Raw genomic sequence first — 24,702 nt, forward strand, 5'->3', positions numbered from 1 at the left:
CTATTCCAAGACTCAACTTTGACTCTCTCTCTCTCTCTCAGAGATATTGCCATGGGGGAACATTGAATTCGTAATTGACTCTTCTAATTTCCACTAGTGATGAATGACTGCTATTATTATACTAACATTTTGAGCTATGTTTAGCTCAAATGATTAGAGCCTAAACTGCAAAGTTAAATAAAAGATAAATAAGAATACTAATTATCAAAGCAATAACTTTGACAAATTGCTTTTATCCACTCTAAGAATACTAATTGTTGCGAGTGATGATTTTTATAGATACATTTTTTGTTGCAGATACAATATTCGGACATTGCTGCTTTGGGACGATGCATATTAAACTTGCCAATTTATCTGAATCATTGTACGTAAAATTTGCCTTTTAATATTTTTGGTTTTGTCATATAATTCTTCCATAGAGAGAAAATTAGAGAGAACAAAATCCATGGCTTCAGCTCTGCTTGGAGGAGTCGGTGGTGAGTCGCGGACGAGATGATGCAACGGCAGCAGCAAGCTGTAAAGTAGACACAAACACCCAAACGCGTAGTCCTACGCACCGTCATCGATCTTCTTCGTCTCTTTCCACTTCTCATTGTGTCCTCGCTCCCAAATCATCACTCGCCTCTGCTACGCCGTCAACCCGCACTGTGGGATCTTTCGCTTTATCCCATTCCACCATGAGATCGATCAACTCTCAGCAATTCGTTTCTCTGACTCCCTCGCTCGAGCTCACTTCGGATCACATCTGTGCAAGAAGATAAGCTTTCCGCTTCTTTCTCTTTCTTCTTGAGGGAGAAGGGGATAGTGCATGAAGAGCTCTCATTGCGTCGGACGCTGAAGAATAAGCGCCGATAAAAAACCTGCTTTTGCGTTCCAAATCCTCATAAAAATGGGATTTTTATCGCTTTCGAAGCTTACCTCCTCCGCCGCGCTTCTCCTCCTCCCCCTACTCTTCCTCTTCCTTGCCTCGGATGCCCAACAGCTGCCCAATTCCCAGTCCAAGACGCTGCTCCGCCTGCAGCGCCTACTCGAGAACCCGCCGGCCCTCGCTGGCTGGTCCCGCGCCACCGACTTCTGCTCCCTGCCGCCCTCCCCTTCCCTCACCGTCACCTGCTCCGGCGGCCGCATCGTCGAGCTCGTCATCGTCGGCGACCGCCCTGCCTCGCCCGGCGCCCCCAACGCCCTGTCCCCGGTTTTCTCCTCCGACTCCCTCTTCACCACCATGTCGCGGCTCCCCAGCCTGACTACCCTCTCGCTTGTTGCCCTCGGCCTGTGGGGGCCGCTCCCGGCGAAGGTGGACCGCTTCCCCTCGCTCAAAGTTCTCAACTTGAGCTCCAACTACTTCACCGGAGCCATTCCGATGGAGATCTCGACGATGTCGAGCCTCCAAAATCTCGTCTTGAGCGGGAACTCGTTCAATGGGTCGCTTCCTGATCTCAAACCCTTGGCTGCTCTCGTCGAACTGGATGTCGGTGGGAATCGCCTCGGCCCCGAGTTCCCATCCCTGAGTACTGGCATCGTTAGTCTTGTCCTCAGAAACAACAGGTATCACGGAAAGATCCCGGCAAATCTCACGGCCTTTCATCAGCTTCAGAAGCTGGATTTGTCTTCCAATCGACTCTCCGGTTGGATTCCGCCATTGCTGTTTTCCCTGCCGTCAATCCACCACCTGGATTTGTCTGACAACACGCTGACCGGGCAAATTCCGTCGAATGTTTCATGCGGCAGTGTGCTCGGATTCGTTGATGTCACAAACAATCTGTTGGTGGGAGGCCTGCCTTTGTGCATGCGATCGAACTCTTCCAATAGAATGGTGTTGAGCTCAGGGAACTGCTTGGATGTAGGGGGTATGAGGTTCCAGCATCCGAATGCTTACTGCAACGGCGCAGCATTCGCGGCGATCTTGCCTCCGGCGAACAAGATCAGTGGATCTAAGAGCAATGTAGGTGCAATATTGGGAATTGCCGGGGGTGTCGTCGTCGGTGCAGCATTGCTGGGGTTACTCGTCTTCCTTGTCTTCAGGAGTTCAAGAACAGTGGAGTCCAAAGCCATTGTCTTGTACAAACCAGAGGCCGCAAAATCTTTGCCTCAAGAGACGACAAAAACTCCAGCTGATGCAAGTAAGGAAATTAATCGTCAAACTTATAATGCATATATTCTAGAAACAATCTATATATTATCATCACAAAAGTTTTTCTTCTGGATTACTTATTATTTTACTGTTATGTGATCTCATACTTGCTGGATCAAATGGGAATCCTTGGTAAAGGGCATATGTCTGAGGCAGTGAGGATAGGAACTCTTGGGCTAATACCATATCGAGTTTTCAGTATGGAGGAGCTTCAGCAAGCGACTAATAGCTTCAATCCATCAAACTTGATTGAGGACAGCGCACGGGGACAGGTACAAAGTAGTAGTAGATCAAAGATGATCTCTTTATCTCTTGCACTGATGTTGAATTCACAGCATGTTTAACTGGGATCAAAAAAAAAAAAACACTGTTTTAGTTGCCTTTTTTTACTTTGAATTTTTCCTGTCATCCAAGTTATTGATCTGTAGAAATTGGAAGATCCCATAAGCATAATAATATATTTGGATTTTGACCAACCTTATTCTACCACATACTAGTTCATTATAACGGCAGGTGAGTTTTAAGACATAAAGGCTGCAAGTTCTTAAATCATTAACTAAACAAGACCAAGAACATGTGTGTGCCATATATTAAGATATTTTGGCAAAGAAAATTACATGTATTAGTTTATAAATTAAAAAGCTATAAGGATGACTTGTGTCTTCTGCAGTTCATTTAAAGAACTTCTGAATGTTTGTTGTTGCCTTGTCATTTAGTGTAGAGAAATAAAAGCTCTGTTGAAGTACAGAATTTTCTTTTGGGCTTGCCGACTTGTGATTGTGTTGCTACTGTTCAGTTTTACAAAGGCTGGCTCCAGGATGGCTCCATGGTTACAGTGAGACGATTGAAATTGAATCCAAGGTTTTTGCCTCAAAACCTGCCTCAGTATCTGGATCTCATCTCAAAGTTCAGACACCATCATCTGGCCAGCATTCTTGGCCATTGCATTGATAGCAGCCAGGATGGTGTCAACATTACGACCATCGTATTTCTTGTTTCTGAATACATCACTAATGGAACTCTGAGGAGTCATCTTACCGGTAATGAGAATAGCAAGAATTGTACTGCTTCTTATATGCTATCATTCGAGTAGTTCATATTGGTTCTTGCTTGTGCAGAGTGGAGGAAGCGTGAGATGCTGAAGTGGCCACAAAGATTAGCAGCTGTTACTGGGGTTGCACGGGGAATCCAATTCTTGCATTCTGTGACAGTCCCTGGTATTGTCGGAAATGATCTCAACATAGAGAATGTATTGCTGGATAAAACTCTCACAGCAAAAATAAGCAATTACAACCTTCCTGTGCTGCCAAAGAACAAAAACAACAAGGTAGGGCAAGTAAAATTATGATGGCTGAGGTAGTCCTAGTTTGACCTTTGACTCTCTTTTTTGTATCTTTCAGATTGGTGGTTATGAGAGTCCCTTCATTGCAGTGGAGGATAGAGATCCTGGCAGGTAACTTGTCATTATCTTATCTTTAGAAGTGGACAATGTAATCAATAAAATTGGAAGAATCCCATTATGGATGATGTGGTCCTAGATTTGACATATTGTGAGATACAATTTACAAAGCCTGACACATCTTGAGATTGTTTTTCTTTTTTTTGAGCATTTGGATGCAAATATAACACAAAATACAAAACAGATGGGAATTCATCCTTGCTGAAACCAAGTTGTCTTTCTTGAGCTTGCAGCATCTACGGTCTGCAGCATGGTGAAAAAGACGACATCTACCAGCTCGGGCTCATTCTTTTGGAAATTATCACAGGAAAACCTGCTGGATCCAAAAGCGGGGTGGATTTTCTTAGATCTCAGGTACATGGACTTCACTCGGTCCACAGAATTTGGCATCAGCAATCACTTTTTACTTTTGATCACACTATTTTGTGAAAACTAGTTCTTCCCATATCAATTAGCACTTCAGAATTGCCCTATTTTACCTGTTCTGACTCTGAGCAACGGGAAGGAAAAACTTGCATAATTGCTAATGTAGAAGTTAAATTTGTCAATCTTCTGAATTGGCACATATTACACACAGAAAAAGTTCCTACTCGTTGTCAAAGTTTAATTACTCATGAAGCTTCAACATATGATTAGTGGAATTCAAATCGTTCATTGTTCGCTTCAGCTGCAGAAGAGCTTAACAGATAGCCCTCCAGACCTGAGAGGCATTGCTGACCCGACCATTCGAGGCACCTTTGCTGTCGACTCCTTAAGAACGGCAGTTGAGATATCCCTCAACTGTGTATCAGGAGATCCAAACCAGCGCCCTTCGATTGATGATGTCCTCTGGAATCTACAATACTCGGCTCAAATCCAGGATGGCTGGGCCAGCAGCGAAAGCCTAAGCATCCAAGTCTAGTTCTTGTGATTCACTTTGTTATATCTGTTACATTGTTGATACTACTGTGGTTCTTCTGTTGTTTGAAAGAAAAAAGAAACTTTCAACCAGGCAGTGAAAAAGATCTTTGTAGATTTGCATGCACAACTCATGAAAGCCATTATAGTTGATTGGGTACAGATTGTGATCAAATGTTTAAATGAAATATAGGCTTTACTAAAATCCATACTTCAAATCTTTAATGTTTGGAGTCTTGTTGTTAGCTTATAGTGCACATGATCTTGATATAACATATAGTATACCGAGTCGAAAAAAATTATGAAAAAAAAGGCAGCTCAATAATGAAAATATTTCGATTAGGATTAAACTATAAAGAAAATGAATATGATAAATTTGAGTTAGATTGGTTGATATATTACTAATCCTAGATATTAAGTGTATGTAGCTGATACGAGGGAGTGGATTGCAATGCTTGAGCATCTACATACATACTCCAAGATGGTCATGTGTTGTGTGGTTCACAAACCCTGAGATTTCTCCTCAGATGATGATGAGGCAGAATGGGGTTGAACAACACCAGCGGCAAGTACATTGTAAGTTTCAGCGATCAAACATATTTCCCCTGTCAATTCTTTGTAATCAGTAACGAAATTCTACTTATTTAGTCACCATTGAGGTTTTGCATTTGGATCGAAGTATGACTCCAATTATTTTTAGATGATTTGGTGCTCTACAAGTTCACGAAAGCGAACTTGGTTTTGGGATATGAGTTCATAATGAAGATTAGAAACGAAGTCAAACAAGAAGATATTGTGAGAAAGAGAATCACCATCTTCCGCCATGAAGTCAAACGATAACCTGCCGCCATGAAAAGATACCACCGCTGGCCATGGGAGGCGCAGGCCATGAGCGCGAACGCACACAGCGGTAGCAGTAGTAAGGTTGCAATTGCTCCCATTATTTATGATCTGCATTTGAGAAAGAATAAAGGAGATGGTGATTTAATGATCGCTTTCACCATTAAATGAATAATTACAAACTTATGAATGATTTAATGATCTGTTTTTCCCTTTTCCTTTTTTGTTTCAAATTTGTCTTGATTTAATTCTTGTTAATTTTGTTTAAAGTTCTTTTATTTTCTTCAGTATTATTTATTATTATTATTATTATTATTATTATTATTATTATTTCAATTAGTATCTTTTATGAATATAATATCTCAATTAGTCTCATATCATAAATAAGTAAGATTAAAATTAATTTATAGAGACTCGATGAATATATTATTATTAAATTTAATTTAAATATTTTGATCAGAAAATGGATGGATCAGCCCATCAGGCCCAAATAGCGGATCACTTCAACAACTGCAAGGAGCCGTGGATGACGTCTATCTCAAATTCACCGAGGTTTTGGTGGTGATCGAAATGGCTAAGAGTGGGAGGAGGAGATCTGTTTCTACGAGGGAGCGATCTGCGAGGTTTGGGCCGTCTGTGAAGCGATCTACGAGGCTGAACTCCATCGATTAGATGGTCACTTCTCGAGGTAGGTCTCCTCCACGTTGTGATTCTACGATTCGACTCGAAACTTTTTTTTTTTTTGTGTGCTTTAAAGCTGTGATCTTTGCTTCATTGTTCGGAGAAACTGCGCTCTTGTTTCGGACGAAACGTCGAACACTTCCCGCGCATAAGCTTCTTCTCGTTGTTGCTGTAAAGAAACAGATCAAAACCCATATAGGAGCGATCAACATTACGTTGCAAGCTTAACCTTAGTGTAGATGATACGATTGACATGCTAGAATAGCAAGGAAACTCGGTTAGATCAAACAGTTTCATGTCGACATGCGGCCATGAGTACCTCCAAACTTGGCAACGCATGTGATTCTTTTGTCCATTCCTATCAATTTCCATCGTGCACATGCAGGTTGGAACATCTTGGCGGCAACGCGAAACTTGCTGTCTCGATGTCAGCAGACATCCCCAAGTGTTCGCCATGTCCGTGAAAAGCGCCGTGGAAGGTGCCAAGGAAACATATCAACCAACCAAAGGGCATGGCCTTACCCTTCCTCTCTTTTCCGACGCATAAGGACCTCATATAGGAGGACCAGGCTCGCTTGTCTTATTTCAACTCTTTGGTTCTCCCACTGGTTTCCTTGGGGTGGAAGCATACAGTTTGACCTTATGGAGTATAGATGGTGAAGGCGTTTGTGTCGTCTACAGTCAGATCTGCTTGCCTGTTGCTGTCTAATAGTGTATTCATTCTGTATGCTGATTAGATAGTCCATTTTGTCAGGCCATAGATTTCAGTCCCCATTCAAACTTCTCGAGTATCCAAGACATGATCTGATCAATACTCTGTCGATTATTTATGGATGATTTGATGTTTTCTTTTGTGGTAATGAGATCAAAAGACACTTTTGTGGCACAAGAAAGCTGAGGAGGCAAAGCTTTTGATTCATGTAGAACTAGATTTCTTCTCAGGACATTTCTCCAACTCAAACATCATCGAACGGACAACTCTCACTTGTCTTTAGGAGCTCCTAGGCAACTTTTGGTGGCTTAGCAAGAGAAAGACTGAAAAATCCGTAGGAACTGTGATATCTGTAAGGACTAAATTAAGTTCCAGTGCAAACTGTACAACAATGGCAAGCTAACATCAGACAATAGAACTTGCCAATTTTTGGTGAACATGAAGAAATCATTAAGCTTTCTCTCAGAAGATAAATGAAAAGAGTGGGGGAACAAAATAAAAATCAGAGGAGAATATGGAAAGAAGTACATTCGTCATCCATGATTCACAGGCTTTATAAGAGGCTGTTGTGCAGTCTTTCCCCATTCTTCTGGTGGGCTCTTCACTTCCATCAGGAATGCTACCACCTCTTTCATGGTTGGACGCTCCAATGGGGATGAGTTCACGCAGAACATGGCTATTCCCAGTGTCTGTAGCATCTCCTGGACCATCTGGTTGGGCATTCCTTGTAGCTTTGGGTCCAAAATATTGATTGCGGGTTCAAAGCTTGCCATTTTCTTCTTCACCCATTCCACTATGTGAAGACCGTCGCCAACCATTGGCTCGATGGCGCTTCGCCCGCTTAGAATCTCTAGGAGGACCACACCGAAACTGTATACATCGCTCTTCTCTGTTATATTTGTTGTGTAGCCATACTCTGTCACAATGATCGGCAAATCATCAATATATCTACTCCTAGGACTTGATTTAAGACAAGAAGTATGAGTAGTAGCAAGTATAGATAGTGTTCAGAAGGATTTGTCAACAGAAGCCTCGTTAAAGTTATGTCAGAGCTATGGGTAAATAATAACTTTTTTGAGTATTAAGGATAATGAAACTCTCTTAGTCTTGAAACTTGTAAGATCAACACGAGAGAATTTGAACTCAATAGCAGTAAGAACAACATGACAATTGACTTAAGATGTTCTCATTTATGCAAAGAACGAAAACTCACCATAAACAACATTAAAGGGAACATCTTAATTGGAAAACATACTGAAGCAAAATTTCAAAGAACTGGCATCTTATCGATGAGAGCTTTACCTGGAGCTATGTATCCATATGAACCTGCTATCCTGGACATGGCATGGTGGAAGTTCGGTGAACTCATCAGCTTTGCCAAACCAAAATCAGCCAAATATGCTTCAAATTTTGAATCCAACAGTATATTGTTACACTTGACATCCCTGTGAAGGATGGCTGGGATGCAGTCGTGGTGGAGATATGCTAAACCTTGTGCCGATCCAAGTGCAATTCTATACCTTGTCTCCCAATCCAAATTCCTATTCTCTTGCAAAAGCTGTTGCAGATTTCCATTCGAGATATAATTGTAGAGAAGGAGCTTGACACACTTATTGGAACAATAACCCAGTAGCTTCACAATGTTGCGATGCCTGATATGCCCAAGAATCTGAATCTCGGACTCAAATGTGTCGATCAGTTCCTCTTCCTTCTTTGTTTTCCAAAGCTTCTTCACGGCAATGAGCTCCCCATTGGGCATCTCAGCCTTGTAAACGATCCCAGAGCAACCTTTTCCAATTACATTCTCATCCTTCAGGCACTGAAGAATGTTATCTACTGTAAAGTTTAGCTTCTGGAATGGGACGAAGGTCCATGGGTATGAGAACTCATCAGATATGGAGGATGATATGGTCAGTGCTTTTTCTGCCGCAAGCTTTCTGTTCCTGTTGACAAGAATCCATAATGCCACAAACAAGAGAGTGACAGAGCCTAAAATGACACAAACCAAAGCCACAGTTTTGATCGATCGAATAGCGGTTCTACGTATAAGGTCGGATGAACATGTGTAGCCATCAAAAGACTGACAGAGATCCGGGTTCTGAAAGTAGGAGTTGGAGGATAGAGTTCGAAAGAATGGAATGACAGGAATTGGTCCAGAGAAATTATTGACTGAGATGTTGAGAGAAGTGAGACTTGTGAGCAGGCCCAAGACTTCGATCCCTCCACCGAGCATGTTGCTCGAAAGATCCAATGATTCTAACTGCGTCAGACCAGACATCTCCTGTGGAAGTTCTCCGACCAACTTGTTGGAGCTCAAGTCCAAACTGATCGTCAGGCTTGTCAAGGAACCGATCTCGGGAGGAATAGGACCTGAGAGGCTATTACCACTCATATCGAGCAAGGTCAGCTTCTGCAGGTTCTTTATAGATGTTGGTAATAACCCAGTTAGCAGATTATTGTTCAGGATGAGCTTATTCAAGTAGCTGAAATTACCGAAACTTGCAGGAATTTCTCCAGTGAAGCTGTTCTCACTAAGGTCGAGCTGTTCTAAGTTCATCAGCTCTCCTAATTGAGGAGGGATTTCTCCGGTGATGTGATTATTATGGACGTCCAGAAGCTCCAAGACCGTGATGTTCGCAATCTCGGAAGGTAATTTCCCAGAGAAATGATTAGTATAAAGATCCAGAAACACAAGATTTTGCAGCTTACCGATCTCCTTTGGGATTTCACCAGAAAGCTGGTTCTCTCCAAGCCTCAATCTAACTAAAGATTGACAGTTTGCAACACTTGGTGGCAACCTTCCTGTCAAAGAATTCCCCAGCAGAAGCAGCTTGCTGAGCTTGTTCAGGCCAAAAATCTTCTCTGGGATAGCCCCTGTCAGCCTATTCTTCGACAGGTCGAGTGCATAGAGCTCTGTACAGTTGCCGAAGGATTGTGGAATGGCTCCTGTCAACGAGTTGCCCCACAAGAAGAGACTCTGTAGGGACTTCAAATCCCCAATCTGCCAAGGAAGAGACCCAGACAATGCATTTTTATCAAGCTGAAGTGTAGTCAAGCTGCTGCAGTTGCTCACTTCCTCTGGGATGGGGCCTGTGAGCATGTTATCAGAAAGACGGAGTTGTTCCAAGACTGCCAACCTCCCTAGCTCGCGGGGGATCTCCCCGGAGAGCTTGTTAGCAGAGAGGTCAAGAACCACCAATGCCGAGCAGTTGGCAAGCTCACCCGGGACCGTTCCTGTGAGTAGGTTCCCCCACAAGAGCAGGCTTGTGAGCTTCTGCAGCCTGCCCAATTCTGGTGGGATCAAACCGGCGATCTTGTTCATATGCAAGTAAAGGTTTCTCAACTCCGAGCATGAGCCTAACTCAGGCGGCACTGAACCAGAGATGTCGGTGTCGTAGAGAGCCAGTGTCTGGAGATTCACCAAGTTGCCAAACTCCGATGGGATTGTGCCGGAGAGGCCAGTGGCGGCGGCACCGAAGGTGGTGAGGTTGGTCATCAGGCCGAGTTGTGGAGGGAGCTGGCCGGTGAGGTAGGGATTGCCTCCGATGCGGAACTGTTGGAGAGAAAACAAAGAACCAAGCTGGGAGGGGATGGAGCCATTAAGGAGGTTGTCTTGGAGGCAGAGGACCTGGAGAGAGGTGAGGTTGGCAAGAGTTGCAGGAATAAGGCCAGACAGGCGGTTCGAGTTAAGGAGCAGGAACTGGAGAGAGGACATTGCTCCAAGCTGCGGCGGTATAGGGCCTGATAAGGAATTGGAGGAGAGATCGAGAAGGCGGAGTGAGGCAAGGGCGCCGAGCGACGGGGGGATGCTGCCGGAAATGTTGGCCGAGGAGAGGTTGAGGAGTTGGAGGGAGGTAAGGGAGGAGAGCTCAGGTGGAATGGAGGTGAGGTTGAGGAAGGTGTTTGGGAGGGAGAGAGAGATGACCCTGCCCTGAGGGGAGCAGGTGACCCCTTGCCAAGAGCAGGGGGTGGGGTGAGAGGGATCCCATGAGAGCAGGAGACCAGGGGAGGAGCTGGTGGAGGTTGTAGCTAACAAGGACAGGAGAGCCTTGCCATCAGGGGAAAGAGAGGTTATGGGGCTAATGGAACTGAGAATGGCCATTGACAAGAATGAGAAGAAGAGTGAGGTAATGGAAATGGTATTGACCTTCCTCATCTGGAGTGTGTTCCTTCAGCTCTTTTGTGCTTGTCTCAACCTCTTCTCTGACAGTGATGGAGGTCTAAAGTTCAGCAATGGACACCATTTGCAGCTTATCTGAAGTGCCTGCTCGAGTTCAGTGAAGAATGGTGGGAATGGAAGCAATGCATACAAGGGAGCAGGAGGACTATAGTTTCTCGACCACAACCAAGTGGGATGAGGCAAGAAGTCAGAATGCTTTGGATGGAAGCAATAGTTGCAAAGTCTTCAGAACACGTTCACAGAAGGCCAAATAGCATTACTGGAAGTGAAGGTGGTTTTCAGGACTTGAACAAGAGTGGTCAGGGTGCTACACTTGCAGCAGGCAAGACTACTTGAATGACTGTTGTGCCTCACTCCAAGTATGCACAAGGTTCTTCAATGGAAGATGATGCTGAAGCCGGTAGAGCTACAGGAATGAAGAACTGAATGATTGTTCTAAACACAGAATCTCAAATGTCTGGATAAGAAGAGATCCAAGATCTACTCACTTGGATTAAGGGTGAGGAACAGAACTGTAGTCCATGTGAGAGAGGTGTAGAAGAGAACTGAAGCTTGCTTCAACTCCACCGAAGTGCCTGCTGCTGCTCTTCTTCTACTACTGGTACTACTGATTTCCAAAACTCTTTAGACTAAAATACCGGAGACACCAACTCATCTTTCATTTGTGTGGTGTATATATATACGCCACTCTAAGCATCTTTAATGGGTGAAGGTAGTGTTGAGAGTGCAGTGTTTAGGGTTGGATAAGGATGATTCAGGAAGTAATGCGAATATCTTCTGATTTGTCTGGGAAAAATCTGACTTGGACCAAATATGATCATTGTCCCCCTCCACGTGAACCCAAGCCGCTTTATTTGTCCCTTGCTCCATGGGGGAGGGCACTATTAGGGTTGAGGTGAAAGGGGATGCCCTAACATTGCTGTCCCATTAGGCTAGTAGCATTAGTACTATTTGTTGGTGTTGGGGTTCTTTAGGGTAACCAAGCAGTGGATGCTGATAATCTCCATATTGGCACACGCTTTGATCATTAAGTCCAAGTGGGTTTTAGTTTTTTGAGCAGACATATCCTTGTGATTTGCTCAAGCTAAAAGAAAGACTAAAACTAAGGAAGTAGGAAGTCATTGCTGCAATAATAGGAAAAATAGGTAGAACCACTATATAATGTCAGTTAGTGATTTTTATAGGAGAAACAATGTCAATGAATGTTAAAATGTCTGGAACAGACAGAAGAAAAACAAATTTAATTAAATATCATGACCAGGAAAATCCTGTTTACTTATTATTTTTCTCTTAAAGTGTATAAAAATATATAGTGGAGGCATAAATCTAGGCTACAACAGACCCTTCTGATGGGCTTTGTGAAGTGGGCTTAACCAAGCAAGCCCACCTATTGATTGGGATTGCTACATCCAAGAACATAACCATGTATAGCCAATGAGACCTCTTATCCAAATCCCTAATCCCAAAACCCAAATCCCCAAACAACTCCGTTCCAAATGACCAAACTACCACCATTTTCACAAATCAAAACCCTAACACAAGGTCATTCAAGTCTTCTTCCTCTCCTTTGCATGTGTTGGTCCTGGCCATATGGGTCAGATTCTGACCATGCTGAGGCCACCCTCCTTGCCTTGGGAAGGGCAGATTTGATGATAATAGGAGCAAGGCAAAGCTTAGGGAGGTGTGATAAAGTAAAAGGACTCACACCACCCCTTGGAGTGGAGGGGAGCAAACCCCCACTTCAAGGTTTTGGGATGCTGAAATGGCACTAATCTTTATTCAGAGTCCCTCGAATTGTTTCATTTCTTAGGTTAAAGAAAGATTGTTCATGGGGTAAAAAGGGCTGGTAAAAGAGGTCAGAATCATAGCAAGCTGTCTTGTGGTTAGTTTAAGAAATTTGGAGGGGTTGGGTTTTCCAAGGTGGGAATAGTGGGTTCCTTTTGGGAATTGGACTCATCAACAAACAGGTTCTGAGATAAAAGAAAAAGGGTAGGAGTACTGCACACATCTTGGAAAGAAGGTTGATTTGGAAACATATTTGATCACATTGGGTGTGATTCATTGCATGTTTAGGCCCAGGTTTTACTTTCACCTTGCAAACCAGATTTTGGTTAAAAATTCCAAATGGTAGGAGCCAGCATTAGGATATATATATTAGGGTTCATTCTCCCATAATGTTTAGTACTATTTGACTTTGTTTGGTTCTCCTCCTTGCTTGTGCATAAAGTTTACCTCCATTAAGACCATGGTTGACAGTGTTGGCATCTGCACACAATTCATGACTTAGATCAGCAATAAAATGTTTCATTGAGTGATTCTTAAGACTAGTAATCCTTTTTGTTGTTGTTTAGGTATCAATTACTAATTTCAAAGTTTTGTGTGTTCTTCTTGTGACTTTTTGTTCATAAGAGTATACAATTTTCCTGGAATTGCTACTTGAAGCAGGGAATGAACTAAGATGTTGTGTAATGATAATTAATTATCTAGTAAATGAATGCACCAAAAGATTTATTTTTTTATAATTAAAAATACTGGTTATCTTCCATATGCTATAACATCACTAGGATTATACATTTGTACACATTGTGATATTTGGTCTACAAGTAGAGTCTTAGTACATGTACACCAACCTATGGTGACCTCTATAGCACCACTTCACTATGGGCATTTGTAGGAGGAGAGGCCAATTCAAATTGTCTTATAATATGCTCATAGGAAGAAGCCAAGCAACAATTGCAGGACATAACAACACTTGCTGATGGATTAAAAGATAGAGAGAGAGAGAGAGAGAGAGAGAGAGAGAGAGCAACACAGAGTGCTGCACTTAATTATAAATTATCCCATAATAAAATTCTAAACCCAAAATAACCAAATAAGTCCATTTAGCCTCCCTAGAGTTCCCTACTTCCAAGGAGCTATCTATCTACCTACAAAACCAACAAAGCTTAAACCATTGGAAACCAGAGGCATTTGTACTAATCCCGCTATAAACTAATTGTACTGAAGCATCAAAGGGAGCAGAACAAGAATCAAACCCTACTATCAAGTGAACTCATAGCCTTGCCAACAGTGGAGACTTTACTGCTTGGTGTCTGTCCATTCATTATTTTCTTGGCTCCTAGTGCAAGGTTGCTTTAACTAAACCTCCCTTATCATGTCACTTGAGTCATGGAGCCCCAAACCCTAATGGGTAGGTGGCTACCATAGTCCTCTGTGCTGCTGTCACATCTGATTTCAAATCCTCCAACCAAGTCATCCTTTTGTGCTGAAGTCTATGCATCAAATTCACAGTTTCATGAGCAGAACCCTAGGCAAGTGTTGTAACAGATGCATCCATCCTTCCTATGTTTTTACTAGTATAGGGTCAGGAGGAAATGGTACCAGGAGTTAATTCTGTTAATTAATTGACAGCTCTGTGACTATATTACCTAGGAACAAGGAAGAGAATGGTTTGCCATTTTACTCCCTCAGTAGTCGGATTTAGCAATAAAGAGTCACATATCAGGTTTCTAATTGCTCATACCATAAATCATGCAAGGCCTGCTTGATCATGTGTCCTGATCCACTTGGGCTAAGGCCCTAAATATCATTAAGACTATGCTCTTTGAGGTTGTATAGTGTGACTCATATATCAATCAAATCCTACTCTATATTTTATGTAGTACATTTAGATTATAATATTACAGTCTCCAGTTCTTGTTTCATCTATAAGATCAGCTCCCCTCTGTAAGATTTATTTATTATATATTTGGGCCATACAAATTTTTTTTTTTATAATAGTACATACATTCATTTATTATTTACTTATTAATTTAATAAAACATATATATATATATATATAGTTTTGAATAAATACTAAAAAAATTAAAAGGGTAAACTTATCACATAATATTCAATAGACTTTTAAAATATAATTTTACCAAACTATATTTTACATCAAATACACATTAAAATGTCATGAACAACGATTACTAATTCGATACCATACGCATCAAAATGCGAATTAGAGTCAAAGTCAGCGGTGGCATGATGGGCCGTGATGGAAACGGCACCCAGAAAGTAGCCAATTTGCTTTCCCAGTCCACCCCCAGTAAGCATCTTCTTAGGAAGAACACGAATCTGAGATGCACGCAGAGGACCAAGTTAATTTGACCAGTCCAGCTTTGTCTTTTGTGTTTAGTTGTAAACATGAAATCTTTAATTAAAACCTCTTCTACATAACCTTCGGACACCACAATGCAACCTACAGTGTTGGTTGTATCCATCGACAAGGAGAAGGAACATTAATGGCGTCTGCACAAAGCTCGTCCACTTGTATCCATTCGACTGCTGTATTGTATCAAGTCATTTATCTCGTTCACCACATACAAATGCGCCTCAGCTATTGTGGCTAATTCTCTAGACACGAAGCACTCCATTCTGACGATGGAGAGGAGATGGTAGGGTGAGATTGGATCTTTCTGCTTCAGGCAGTGATCTCTAATTCAACTCAACAGACTCCATGGATGTGGAGATGCAAGTAATCCAATCATGAACGTTAATTTACCCTTATTTTATGGCTGATCGATTTCTCTTTTAGATTTCTGATCTATTGCAGCGTCTAATCAGCTAGCTCTCTGACAAAGCAGGAAGTTCCCAACCATCTTCCAGTCTGTAAGATGGCACAAACAAAGCTTTATTATGTACATTCGAGATAAGAAACAGAAGAAATGAGATAACTGAGGAAGACGATTGCACCCCAACTCACCCGAGGCACCGTAACTCTGGATTCAAATTAGAGTAATACTGGGCTTAAATATATATTATTTATTTTAATTAATTATACTTAGTATTTCGATCTATATATTTTTAAAAAGTATATTAAATTTTGTATACTTACCGAAACATTTAATCCTTTTTTTTCGTGTCGTCAATTCTGCTGATTAAAATAGCGTATGTGCTATTGTTTATAAAAAATATTAAAATAAAATTTAAAAAGTAAATCTATAGTGCTATTCTTATCGTTCAAAAAAATCAGGAGAAAAAAAATGATTTTATTGGGTAATGAAATGAGATAGTGCTATTCAATTCTTTTATCTTTTTTCTCGTTGTTTTCCGAGATTTTATTATAAACTGAAGTATTCCATAGAAAAAATCTCTCTTGTGATATTGTCTTATCATCCAACTATTATAGAATTGTTAATTTTTTAACTGTTGTTTTCATAGAAATTAAAAAAAATTAATATAAATGAAAATAGTATTGTAAAATTATTTTTTAATTTGATTTTAGTATTATTTTTTGCATGTGATAGTATTTATGGTATTTTCGTCAGTAGAATTGATGATACAAGGAGAAATGAGATTAAATATTTTATTTTTAAAAGTATAAAGATTTTAATTTCTATGTAATTAATCATAAGGAATAACGTGTCATCAACCCATCACACGTTTAATCCAACGAAAATTTTTTATATCGGAGAGATGCCTTATCCACACACCGAACATGCCTTCCATCATTTATAAGGCGCCGGTCTCGGCTACCTGCCTTTTGATAGGACATCGCAGTCAGGTCGAAGCGGGTCCCGCTGTGGACCTCTATTCGTTCAGTAACGGGGCGGGTAGTTGAGCGGGTGCGCGAATGTAACGAAACGGTTGACGCTGGAGGACCGGCGATCGGTCAAGCAAAGGCAGCCGACTAATTCATCTTGACCGTGCGTTGGTGATCCGACGGAGAAGAGAGGACTTGATGCACGCCAGAAGGCGAAGCGTCCGTTGGTCTTCTCCGATGCCGCGCGACACTACGGGATTCGATGGTTCTAGAAAACAGACGAGGCGACGACGCCGCTGGACTAAGACCACCGCTGACCCTTCGTCTCGGTCGCAGGTGCGAAAGCCTCGAAGAGAAGAAAGGGGCCTCGATCGAGAGAGGGAGAGAGATCGAGTCGGAGCTTCGCGGCCCCTTCACGGTACGATCTCGGTCGCCTTCGTTTGATCCATTGGCTAATTTCCCCGTCCAAAGCCCTAAGTTTCGGTGTTGTCCGATTGATCTGTCAACCCTTGAATCCGATCTTTGCGTCGTGAATTCATCTTATCCGTTTTCGATCATTCATCATGCTTTCGGTTGTTACTCCATAAACTGAACTAAAAAAGATTGGTGATGTTCTTCTATGAGATCGTTTGTTCTCATGATGTGCAGAGCTCCCACTTCCAACACCGGAATTTAGGAGGTGATTCTATAGAAGATGAGTGTTGTTGGATTTGACGTTGGAAATGAGAGCTGCATTGTTGCTGTTGCCCGCCAACGCGGCATCGACGTGGTGCTCAATGACGAATCGAAGCGTGAGACTCCTGCCGTGGTCTGCTTTGGAGAGAAGCAGCGGTTCATCGGAACTGCTGGAGCGGCGTCCTCCATGATGAACCCCAAGAACACAGTTTCACAGATAAAGCGCCTCGTCGGCAGGAAATTTTCCGATCCCGAGCTCCAGAGGGATATCCAATCCCTTCCATTCAAGGTGACCGAAGGGCCAGATGGGTTCCCGCTAATCCATGTCAACTATCTTGGTGAGCAGAGGACCTTTACTCCAACCCAAATTCTTGCGATGGTTCTTTCCGACCTGAAGGGGATTGCCGAGAAGAATATGCATGCGGCTGTTGTGGATTGCTGCATAGGAATTCCAGTGTACTTTACTGATATCCAGAGAAGGGCAGTGCTGGATGCTGCCACCATTGCTGGATTGCATCCTCTCCAGTTGTTCCATGAGACCACTGCCACTGCATTGGCTTATGGTATCTATAAGACGGACTTCCCAGAGAATGATCAGCTGAATGTGGCTTTTGTTGATGTGGGTCATGCAAGCATGCAGGTCTGCGTTGCTGGGTTTAAGAAGGGGCAGCTGAAGATTTTGGCACATTCTTATGATCGGTCCCTTGGAGGGAGAGATTTTGATGAAATGCTTTTCAAGCACTTTGCTGCCAAATTCAAGGATGAATACAAGATCGATGTGTATCAGAATGTACGAGCTTGCCTCAGGCTTTGGGCAGCGTGTGAAAAGCTGAAAAAGGTTCTCAGTGCAAACCCAGACGCACCACTGAACATTGAGTGTTTGATGGATGAGAAGGATGTGAGAGGGTTTATCAAAAGGGAAGAATTTGAGCAGATCAGCGCCCCAATATTGGAACGAGTTAAACGGCCATTGGAGAAGGCACTTGTGGAAGCAGGGTTGAGTGTGGAGAATATTCACTCGGTTGAGGTTGTTGGGTCAGGTTCCCGAGTTCCAGCTATTATTAGAATCTTGACTGAGTTTTTCAGGAAAGAGCCTAGACGGACAATGAATGCAAGTGAGTGTGTTGCTCGAGGCTGTTCACTACAATGTGCCATCCTCAGTCCAACATTTAAAGTCCGGGAATTTCAGGTATCTATTTCTTCACTTCACTTGATCGAAGTTACGACCAAATCTGTTATATTTAGGCTATAATTATTAATTCACTTGATAAAAGATTTAGATTCGGAATTGTTTAGTAACTCTTAAGTTCTTTTGAACTTTTGGTTGCACAACCAATTTGCTGATTTAAACATTTGATTGTTTCTCTTGAGATATCTGTTAACTGTTACTTTTTGGGTACATATGATTGTTCTTGTAGGTCTGTAGTCGCTTTCTACTGAGGTGTATGAAGCTCTTGCATTTAATGTTATTTTGGATATGAAACAATATATAAACTGTCCTTGCTTGCTTGCACCCTATTTGTTGTTTCATTGTAAGATGGCTTAATTTCTTAACTTTTAGTTAAATTGTTATCTGTTGGTTTTAAAGTCGAGGTTTTTAACTTCTTTTCTTGAAAAAAAGAAGTCTTAAGTGATAATATGTTGCACACCTTAGGGCTCCTTTTTTTTGTCTTCACTGGCTCAAGTATCCCTTAGACATCTTTTGTCTTGTGTTGCACACCTTGCGCAATGAAATGTGTTTAAAGGACTCTTAAGTGATAATAAATCAACAAGGGGACATAAGTAGGAATAAACAAAAAACTGGTGCCTTTGATGGGAAATTGTCCATGAAGATGATTGATTAGAAAGAATATTATAAGCAATAATCTCGTTACAGGATTGGTCAACTCTGTCACTTTAACTGTCTGATTATCAACTCATATTACTTGTTTAATATTTCATTTAATTAACAATTACTCAGGTGCATTGCCATCTAATTAACAACTTCTCGTGTGTGATGGCTGTGGTACATTGCACTCTCAACAAAGCTGTTATGCAATATTTGTTGTGTATCTTGTCTAAATTTGAAGTGATCTGTGTGGTTTTGTCCAACTTTGTACAGCTATGAGGGCTTTGGTTCTATTTAATTTTGTGTTTGATTGCATTTGTGTTCCACAAAGTCTCAAAAAGAAAAGGGTGGTCCGGTGCACAAAGCACCCATCAGTGTGGTGTATGGGAGACTGCAAAATTAACCTGAAAGCAAAGAGGCTGTTTGCCTGACTCATGCCCAAGCCACCCAAGTAGAAAAGGGACCACCTTATTGTGGTATTAAGGTTCACCCTCTTGTATTCTTCAGTTAGTTATCATAAGCAAATTATTAGATGGGGAAGAAAATGGAATGTGAAAAATAGTTGGTTCTTTATGAATAGTACGTGGGATACAAATACATTTGAGTAAATGCTTACTGATTTGATTTATTATCATTGTCCAAGTATCAACTAATGTGGTTTAAATGCCTGCTGGTTGTCATACTTTTTGTCTTCATGTAACCAATGTTATTATCTTTCTGCTGGTGGTTGTTTCAGCAATTCTTTTATTTATCTGTGCGAATCTTTTTTCTGAGGTGTGTGTGTGTCAGCTTTTTTTGTATATGTTTCTGTATACCGGTGCTTGTGAATATGCTTGAACATACGGCTTCTTGTCTTTGACATGTGTTATTTCTATGTTTAAAGGTTCATGAGAGTTTCCCCTTGTCAATAGCATTGTCATGGAAAGGATCTACCCCTGATTCCCAGAATGGAGAATCAGAAAGTCAACAGAGTTCAGTCGTGTTTCCCAAGGGAAATCCAATCCCTAGTGTCAAAGCTCTTACGTTTTATAGATCTAATACTTTTACAGTCGATATCATTTACACTGATGGTGGTGATTTGCAAGTTCCATCAAAGATTAGCACATATGCGGTAACTCTCATCTACCTATATATCCCACTGAAATATTCCTTTTTTTCCTTTTCTTTGTGTTTGTTTACAATCATGAATCTTGTTGGACAGATTGGTCCTTTCCAATCTGGCAAAGGTGGGATTGTGAAGTTGAAAGTAAAAGTTCGGATGAATCTTCATGGAATTGTTTCTGTTGAATCAGCCACTGTAAGTCATGAGAAAGAAGTTGCTGTTCTTGCTGACAGTCAGTCGTGAACTTCGGGCTTTTTCTAAATAAATAAATGTGCCCTGTTCTTTGCAGATGTTGGAAGAAGAAGAAGTTGATGTTCCAGTGTCAAGCGCTACAGAGCTAACAATGGAGGCTACAAATATGGACATGGATGAAGCAACAAATGATTCCTCCAAAATTGAAAATGATGTAAACATGCAGGAAGCTAAAGGTTCGGTTGGTAATTCTAGTGGTGGGATTGAGAATGGGACATCAGAGATCGAGGAAAACGCTGTGAGGATGGAGACAGATACCAAGGTTTGTATATCTTAGCTTGCTCGTCTTGTTACCATTGGTTATTTATGGGTCTTTAAAAGCTTCAAAAAAAATTATACAAAAAGATGAAAAGAAAATTTTGCACTTTTTTTTTCTGTGGATCTTTTGCATTAACATCATATAGCAAGACATCGTTTACTAAGCTGAGAGAGAATTTATTTTGCACTTTTATCATACTATTAGTTTGAAGGTCAATATAAGATTGGAAAGGAATGACAATGGACAATTTTTTGTCATTGACAGAGAAAACACCAAGCAACAATTAATGAGAGAACAGAGAATAATGTGTCAATGAATTCTCATGGAAACTCTAAAATCTGTGACACTTGAAAAGAGTAAAAAGTTCACTTCAAGTGGATGCTTGAGCACAGAACGAGTTCTACTGAAAATCCTGGAAGTTGCTAAATTCTAAGAAAAAAAGAAATTGAGGTCACTAGAATGACAGATAATTATAGTTTTACAAATTCCAGATCAGTCAGCATCAATTTCAAGTTGTTCAACAAGCAAGAGAGGATTACCTTTTGTTTGCTCTAGGAACGGTAGAAAGTCATCATAAAAAAGGTGCACAGCATTTGTTGTAGACTTGGGTACACAATTTTGGTGAGAACAGTTGTAGTTCCAGAACTGTAAATATGGACATGATATATAAAGGTTAATTTGGGTTTTTTCTTCCATGTGTTGATTTGTTGTTTGTGGATTAACTAGACTATGCTTGAGTGGACCACCATAACTGTGGAGAATTGTTGAGGTTGGTGAGTAGAATTCCATATATTCTTCCACAAGATTTTCTTAGAAACTAAACTGGCATTAGCATTTATTGTTTTCTTTTTAAGGTACCTTTCAATAGGATCACCTATATCACGTTTTTGATAATATACAGCGAGGCCAAAAATAATCTTGAATTAAGAAAATAAAATGATCCTGTTATGGGCCATAGATGACTGTCTTTGTTGTGCTTTGGCTAATTAGCAACATTATTATTGAATGAAGTCCGAGCATAAGATGTGTATATTGTCTTCTTCATAGATAAAAGCATTTGTAATTGTTGAAGTTCACTTCTTTTTTCTTTCTTTGTTGATCATGGCACCTTTTGCTTTTCAACTAATTATAAATTTTTAATTGTTAACCATTGGAATTAATTGTTGTTGCTCTTAATTATACAATTCTTGAATAAATCACTTGTTATAAGAATTAAAAAATAATAATAATAAGATTGTCAATTACAAACAGTTGCTGATTACTCAGTGGTTGAGCTTCAGCTTTTGGTACTTTATTGGGGTGACCTTTACATCTATAGTATTCTCTCTTTGGATCTTTTTGTATGTTAGTTGTAGCTATGTTTGTTCCTTAAATTAACTCTGTAATATATAAATTCTCATTCTTTTACTACCACCATGTATCATGGAACCATTTCATGCCACCGATGGTTTGAGATGCACATATCATGGGACCATTTCTAGCCTTTTGACTTGGTGTTGTGATTTGAGCTGAAGATTATGTGTTGTGCAGGTGGAAGTTCCTAGAAAGGTCAAGAAAACCAACGTTCCCATAACTGAATTGGTTTATGGTGGGATGTTAGCTGAAGAATTGCAAAAAGCAGTTGAGAAAGAGTTTGAGATGGCTCTCCAAGACAAGGTGATGGAAGAAACTAAGGACAGGAAAAACACTGTGGAGGCATATGTGTATGACATGCGAAACAAGGTATGGTATTTCTTTTTCATCTTTCCAATGTGGATTCGGCCTTTTTAATTTGAACTGATCCTAAATTCTTGATATGCAGCTGCATGACAAATATCAGGACTTTGTAACATCAACAGAGAAGGAAGAGTTTATTGCAAAGCTACAGGAAGTTGAGGATTGGTTGTATGAAGATGGAGAGGATGAAACAAAGGGTGTTTATGTTGCTAAGCTTGAGGAGCTCAAAAAGGTATATGGTTGCATTGGGACGTAGCATGCAACTTAAGAAAATGGCAGCTGTTTGATGCTTCTGATAATGCCTTGTCTTGTTTCAGACAGGTGATCCGATTGAAGAGCGTTACAGGGAGTGGGCAGAGAGAGGTCCTGCTATTGATCAACTTGTTTATTGCATTAATAGTTTCAGAGAAGCAGCATTGTCCAGTGATCCTAGATTTGATCACATTAATATAACTGAAAAGCAGAAGGTAAATGTACAAGAGTATATCTTCTTTTCACCCAACTAGCTTTTTATTTTGGTTATGATGGTATTCTTTTTGTCAAGGACCTTGAAATTTCTTGCTCTTAGCTGTAGATAGGAAGATGCCTAGAGCTAGATTGTTATCGTATATGAAAAAACCTGAGATCTGTAGTTAAAATTATAGATTTCACATGTTCTCATTTAATGACCAGGGACAATGATCGTTTTCATTTGTGCACTATTGTGGTCAGATTAATACTTATTGCAAGTGTTGATCTTGATCCAGCACAGGGAATTAGATTACAATAGCTAGTGTTATTGATGATAATTAATAGAGATTCTGTTGTAACATACCTGGTTTGTTGATTGTTAAATAGGTGATTAATGAGTGTGGTGGAGTAGAAGCATGGCTAAGGGAGAAGCAGAAGCTGCAGGATGCTTTACCCAAATCTGCCACTCAGGTTCTTCTTTCTGCAGATCTGAAGAGAAAAGCTGAAACATTAGACAGGTAAAGTACATCAGTTTGTTTCACCTTTTATGAAGTGAAAGATATTTACCTTGGATTATTATTATTATTTTTTTCATGCCAAGGCTATGAATTGTGATGCTAGGCAATTAAAGTTTATTTGTAGACAGTTTAAATGAGATCTGCCTTGGGTTTAAGGATAGGTTTTCCGCATGCATGATGTTCTATCATACTTTTGCTAGTTCTCTTCAATTGTATATAGGCTTGTCACTAATCGATAAAAATGTTAATAGCAGTCCTATATCTTGGTGTATGAAGAGATGCTCAATCAATTTTAGATTCCTATTTCTGTTGGCTATATCTAAAATATATATTTTAATCTGAGCAACTTACACAGCTTACCTAGACTGTGATATATCTCTCTGAAATTAATGACCATAGATATATCCGTACAGGTTTTGCAAGCCAATAATGACAAAGCCAAAGCCACCTCCAGCCAAGCCACAACTCCCTCTAACTGAGATGCCAGCAGCTCAACCCCAAACCGGTGAGCAGCAGCATATGGGAAATCGCACTGCTGACGGTAGCAGTTAGGTGCCGCCAACAACAGCTCCTGATTCAATGGACACTGACAAATCAGAGGCTGAATCTGCGGCATAAAGAGTATTTAGAAGCAGTTCCAGACTACTAATTGTTTGGGTTGGAGCCATATGAGATGATATGTATGGTGGTCATCTACACATTATTGTAGCAAAATTTAGTCATGCGAAAATGAGTGGAAAGAGATCTACAGATTCTGAGTGGGTCCTTTGGGTCTTATGCTGGTGGATTGGTTTCTCCAGTTGCAATATGCCAATTTTGTCAATTGACTACACGGTTAAGTTATTGCTTCTATTGTGCTTATTACCCTGCCGATATATGAGTAGACACAGGCCGGCCTTACTATTGATTTGAAGGGGAGGTACCTCGTCGAGTCTCTTATCCTTCATAGACAGGAACTCATCCAATGACCTGTGTGAACTTTGGATGGCTACTGTGTTTTACATATAGAGACTGATCATGACCTCAAATTAAAATAAGAAGCTGTTTCTTCACATAGCCCTAAAAGACCATTTTTTATCTTAGAAAAGTACAAAAATAAGATGAAGTGATATGTTCATCAAATCGTCAAACCTTTCTTTGAAGTCTTAAAAGGTCAAAATATACGAGGAAACCACATGCAACATCTCCGTGGCCATATAATAAGCCCAGAACCACAAATACGATTATGTTATTCTATAAACAATTTGGTCAAGAAAAGGAGTGCCACAGAACTGATCAGCAAAGTTCCGGAGTATTTTTTTTTAGGGAAAATTATTAACTACTCAATTACAGAATTGAAACATACAAAAGTGTCAAGTTGAGCAGGCTTTTCAGCCCATTCGATGACATGCTCATGGTGGAGGCCTCTAGAGGCAAAAACTAACATAGAGAGTTGCCATACTACTCTATCAGCGAAGTCTATATTTTCCAAGTTA

General features: G+C 40.7%; 3 protein-coding genes and 1 long non-coding RNA gene across 5 annotated transcripts; 3 read left to right on the forward strand and 1 right to left on the reverse strand.

The window, feature by feature from the left end:
* Positions 1 to 459: 459 nt before the first annotated feature.
* Positions 460 to 4,580, forward strand: LOC103975431 (probable LRR receptor-like serine/threonine-protein kinase At1g14390). Its single transcript, XM_009390396.3, has 7 exons — positions 460 to 2,120; positions 2,270 to 2,403; positions 2,928 to 3,171; positions 3,250 to 3,458; positions 3,532 to 3,584; positions 3,824 to 3,944; positions 4,258 to 4,580. The coding sequence occupies exons 1-7, from the start codon at positions 890 to 892 to the stop codon at positions 4,489 to 4,491; spliced, it is 2,226 nt and encodes a 741-aa protein (XP_009388671.2). The 5' UTR covers positions 460 to 889; the 3' UTR covers positions 4,492 to 4,580.
* A 2,489-nt stretch (positions 4,581 to 7,069) lies between these two features.
* LOC135605948 (LRR receptor-like serine/threonine-protein kinase RGI5) lies at positions 7,070 to 10,876 on the reverse strand. Its single transcript, XM_065096582.1, has 2 exons — positions 8,023 to 10,876; positions 7,070 to 7,636 (listed from the first exon to the last, which is right to left on the reverse strand). The coding sequence occupies exons 1-2, from the start codon at positions 10,874 to 10,876 to the stop codon at positions 7,254 to 7,256; spliced, it is 3,237 nt and encodes a 1,078-aa protein (XP_064952654.1). The 3' UTR covers positions 7,070 to 7,253.
* Positions 8,992 to 11,561, forward strand: LOC135605949 (uncharacterized). Its single transcript, XR_010484611.1, has 3 exons — positions 8,992 to 9,122; positions 9,226 to 9,369; positions 9,454 to 11,561. It is a non-coding gene; the product is annotated as an uncharacterized LOC135605949 (long non-coding RNA).
* Positions 11,562 to 16,658: 5,097 nt separating this feature from the next.
* LOC135605950 (heat shock 70 kDa protein 14-like) lies at positions 16,659 to 24,088 on the forward strand. 2 transcript variants are annotated; one of them, XM_065096584.1, is made up of 10 exons: positions 16,659 to 16,845; positions 17,076 to 18,291; positions 19,814 to 20,041; positions 20,132 to 20,227; positions 20,322 to 20,546; positions 22,074 to 22,265; positions 22,345 to 22,491; positions 22,577 to 22,726; positions 23,097 to 23,227; positions 23,627 to 24,088. In XM_065096584.1, the coding sequence occupies exons 2-10, from the start codon at positions 17,122 to 17,124 to the stop codon at positions 23,655 to 23,657; spliced, it is 2,370 nt and encodes a 789-aa protein (XP_064952656.1). In that variant the 5' UTR covers positions 16,659 to 16,845; positions 17,076 to 17,121; the 3' UTR covers positions 23,658 to 24,088. The 2 variants fall into 2 exon arrangements, with proteins under 2 accessions (XP_064952656.1, XP_064952655.1); XM_065096583.1 differs by having other exon boundaries at positions 16,660 to 16,845; positions 23,641 to 24,088.
* Positions 24,089 to 24,702: the final 614 nt, after the last annotated feature.

The sequence above is a fragment of the Musa acuminata genome, chromosome BXJ2-2 (genome assembly GCF_036884655.1).
Source record: "Musa acuminata AAA Group cultivar baxijiao chromosome BXJ2-2, Cavendish_Baxijiao_AAA, whole genome shotgun sequence".
Classification (NCBI taxonomy): Eukaryota; Viridiplantae; Streptophyta; class Magnoliopsida; order Zingiberales; family Musaceae; genus Musa; species Musa acuminata.

Coding starts and splice junctions, on each gene's coding strand:
- LOC103975431 (XM_009390396.3), top strand. CDS start 890: ATGGGATTTTTATCGCTTTCGAAGCTTACCTCCTCCGCCGCGCTTCTC. Junction 2,404..2,927: donor AGGACAGCGCACGGGGACAG/GTACAAAGTAGT, acceptor GCTACTGTTCAG/TTTTACAAAGGCTGGCTCCA. Junction 3,945..4,257: donor TGGATTTTCTTAGATCTCAG/GTACATGGACTT, acceptor TGTTCGCTTCAG/CTGCAGAAGAGCTTAACAGA.
- LOC135605950 (XM_065096583.1), top strand. CDS start 17,122: ATGAGTGTTGTTGGATTTGACGTTGGAAATGAGAGCTGCATTGTTGCT. Junction 20,042..20,131: donor CAAAGATTAGCACATATGCG/GTAACTCTCATC, acceptor CTTGTTGGACAG/ATTGGTCCTTTCCAATCTGG. Junction 22,492..22,576: donor AGCTTGAGGAGCTCAAAAAG/GTATATGGTTGC, acceptor GTCTTGTTTCAG/ACAGGTGATCCGATTGAAGA.
- LOC135605948 (XM_065096582.1), bottom strand. CDS start 10,876: ATGAGGAAGGTCAATACCATTTCCATTACCTCACTCTTCTTCTCATTC. Junction 7,637..8,022: donor ATATGGATACATAGCTCCAG/GTAAAGCTCTCA, acceptor TCATTGTGACAG/AGTATGGCTACACAACAAAT.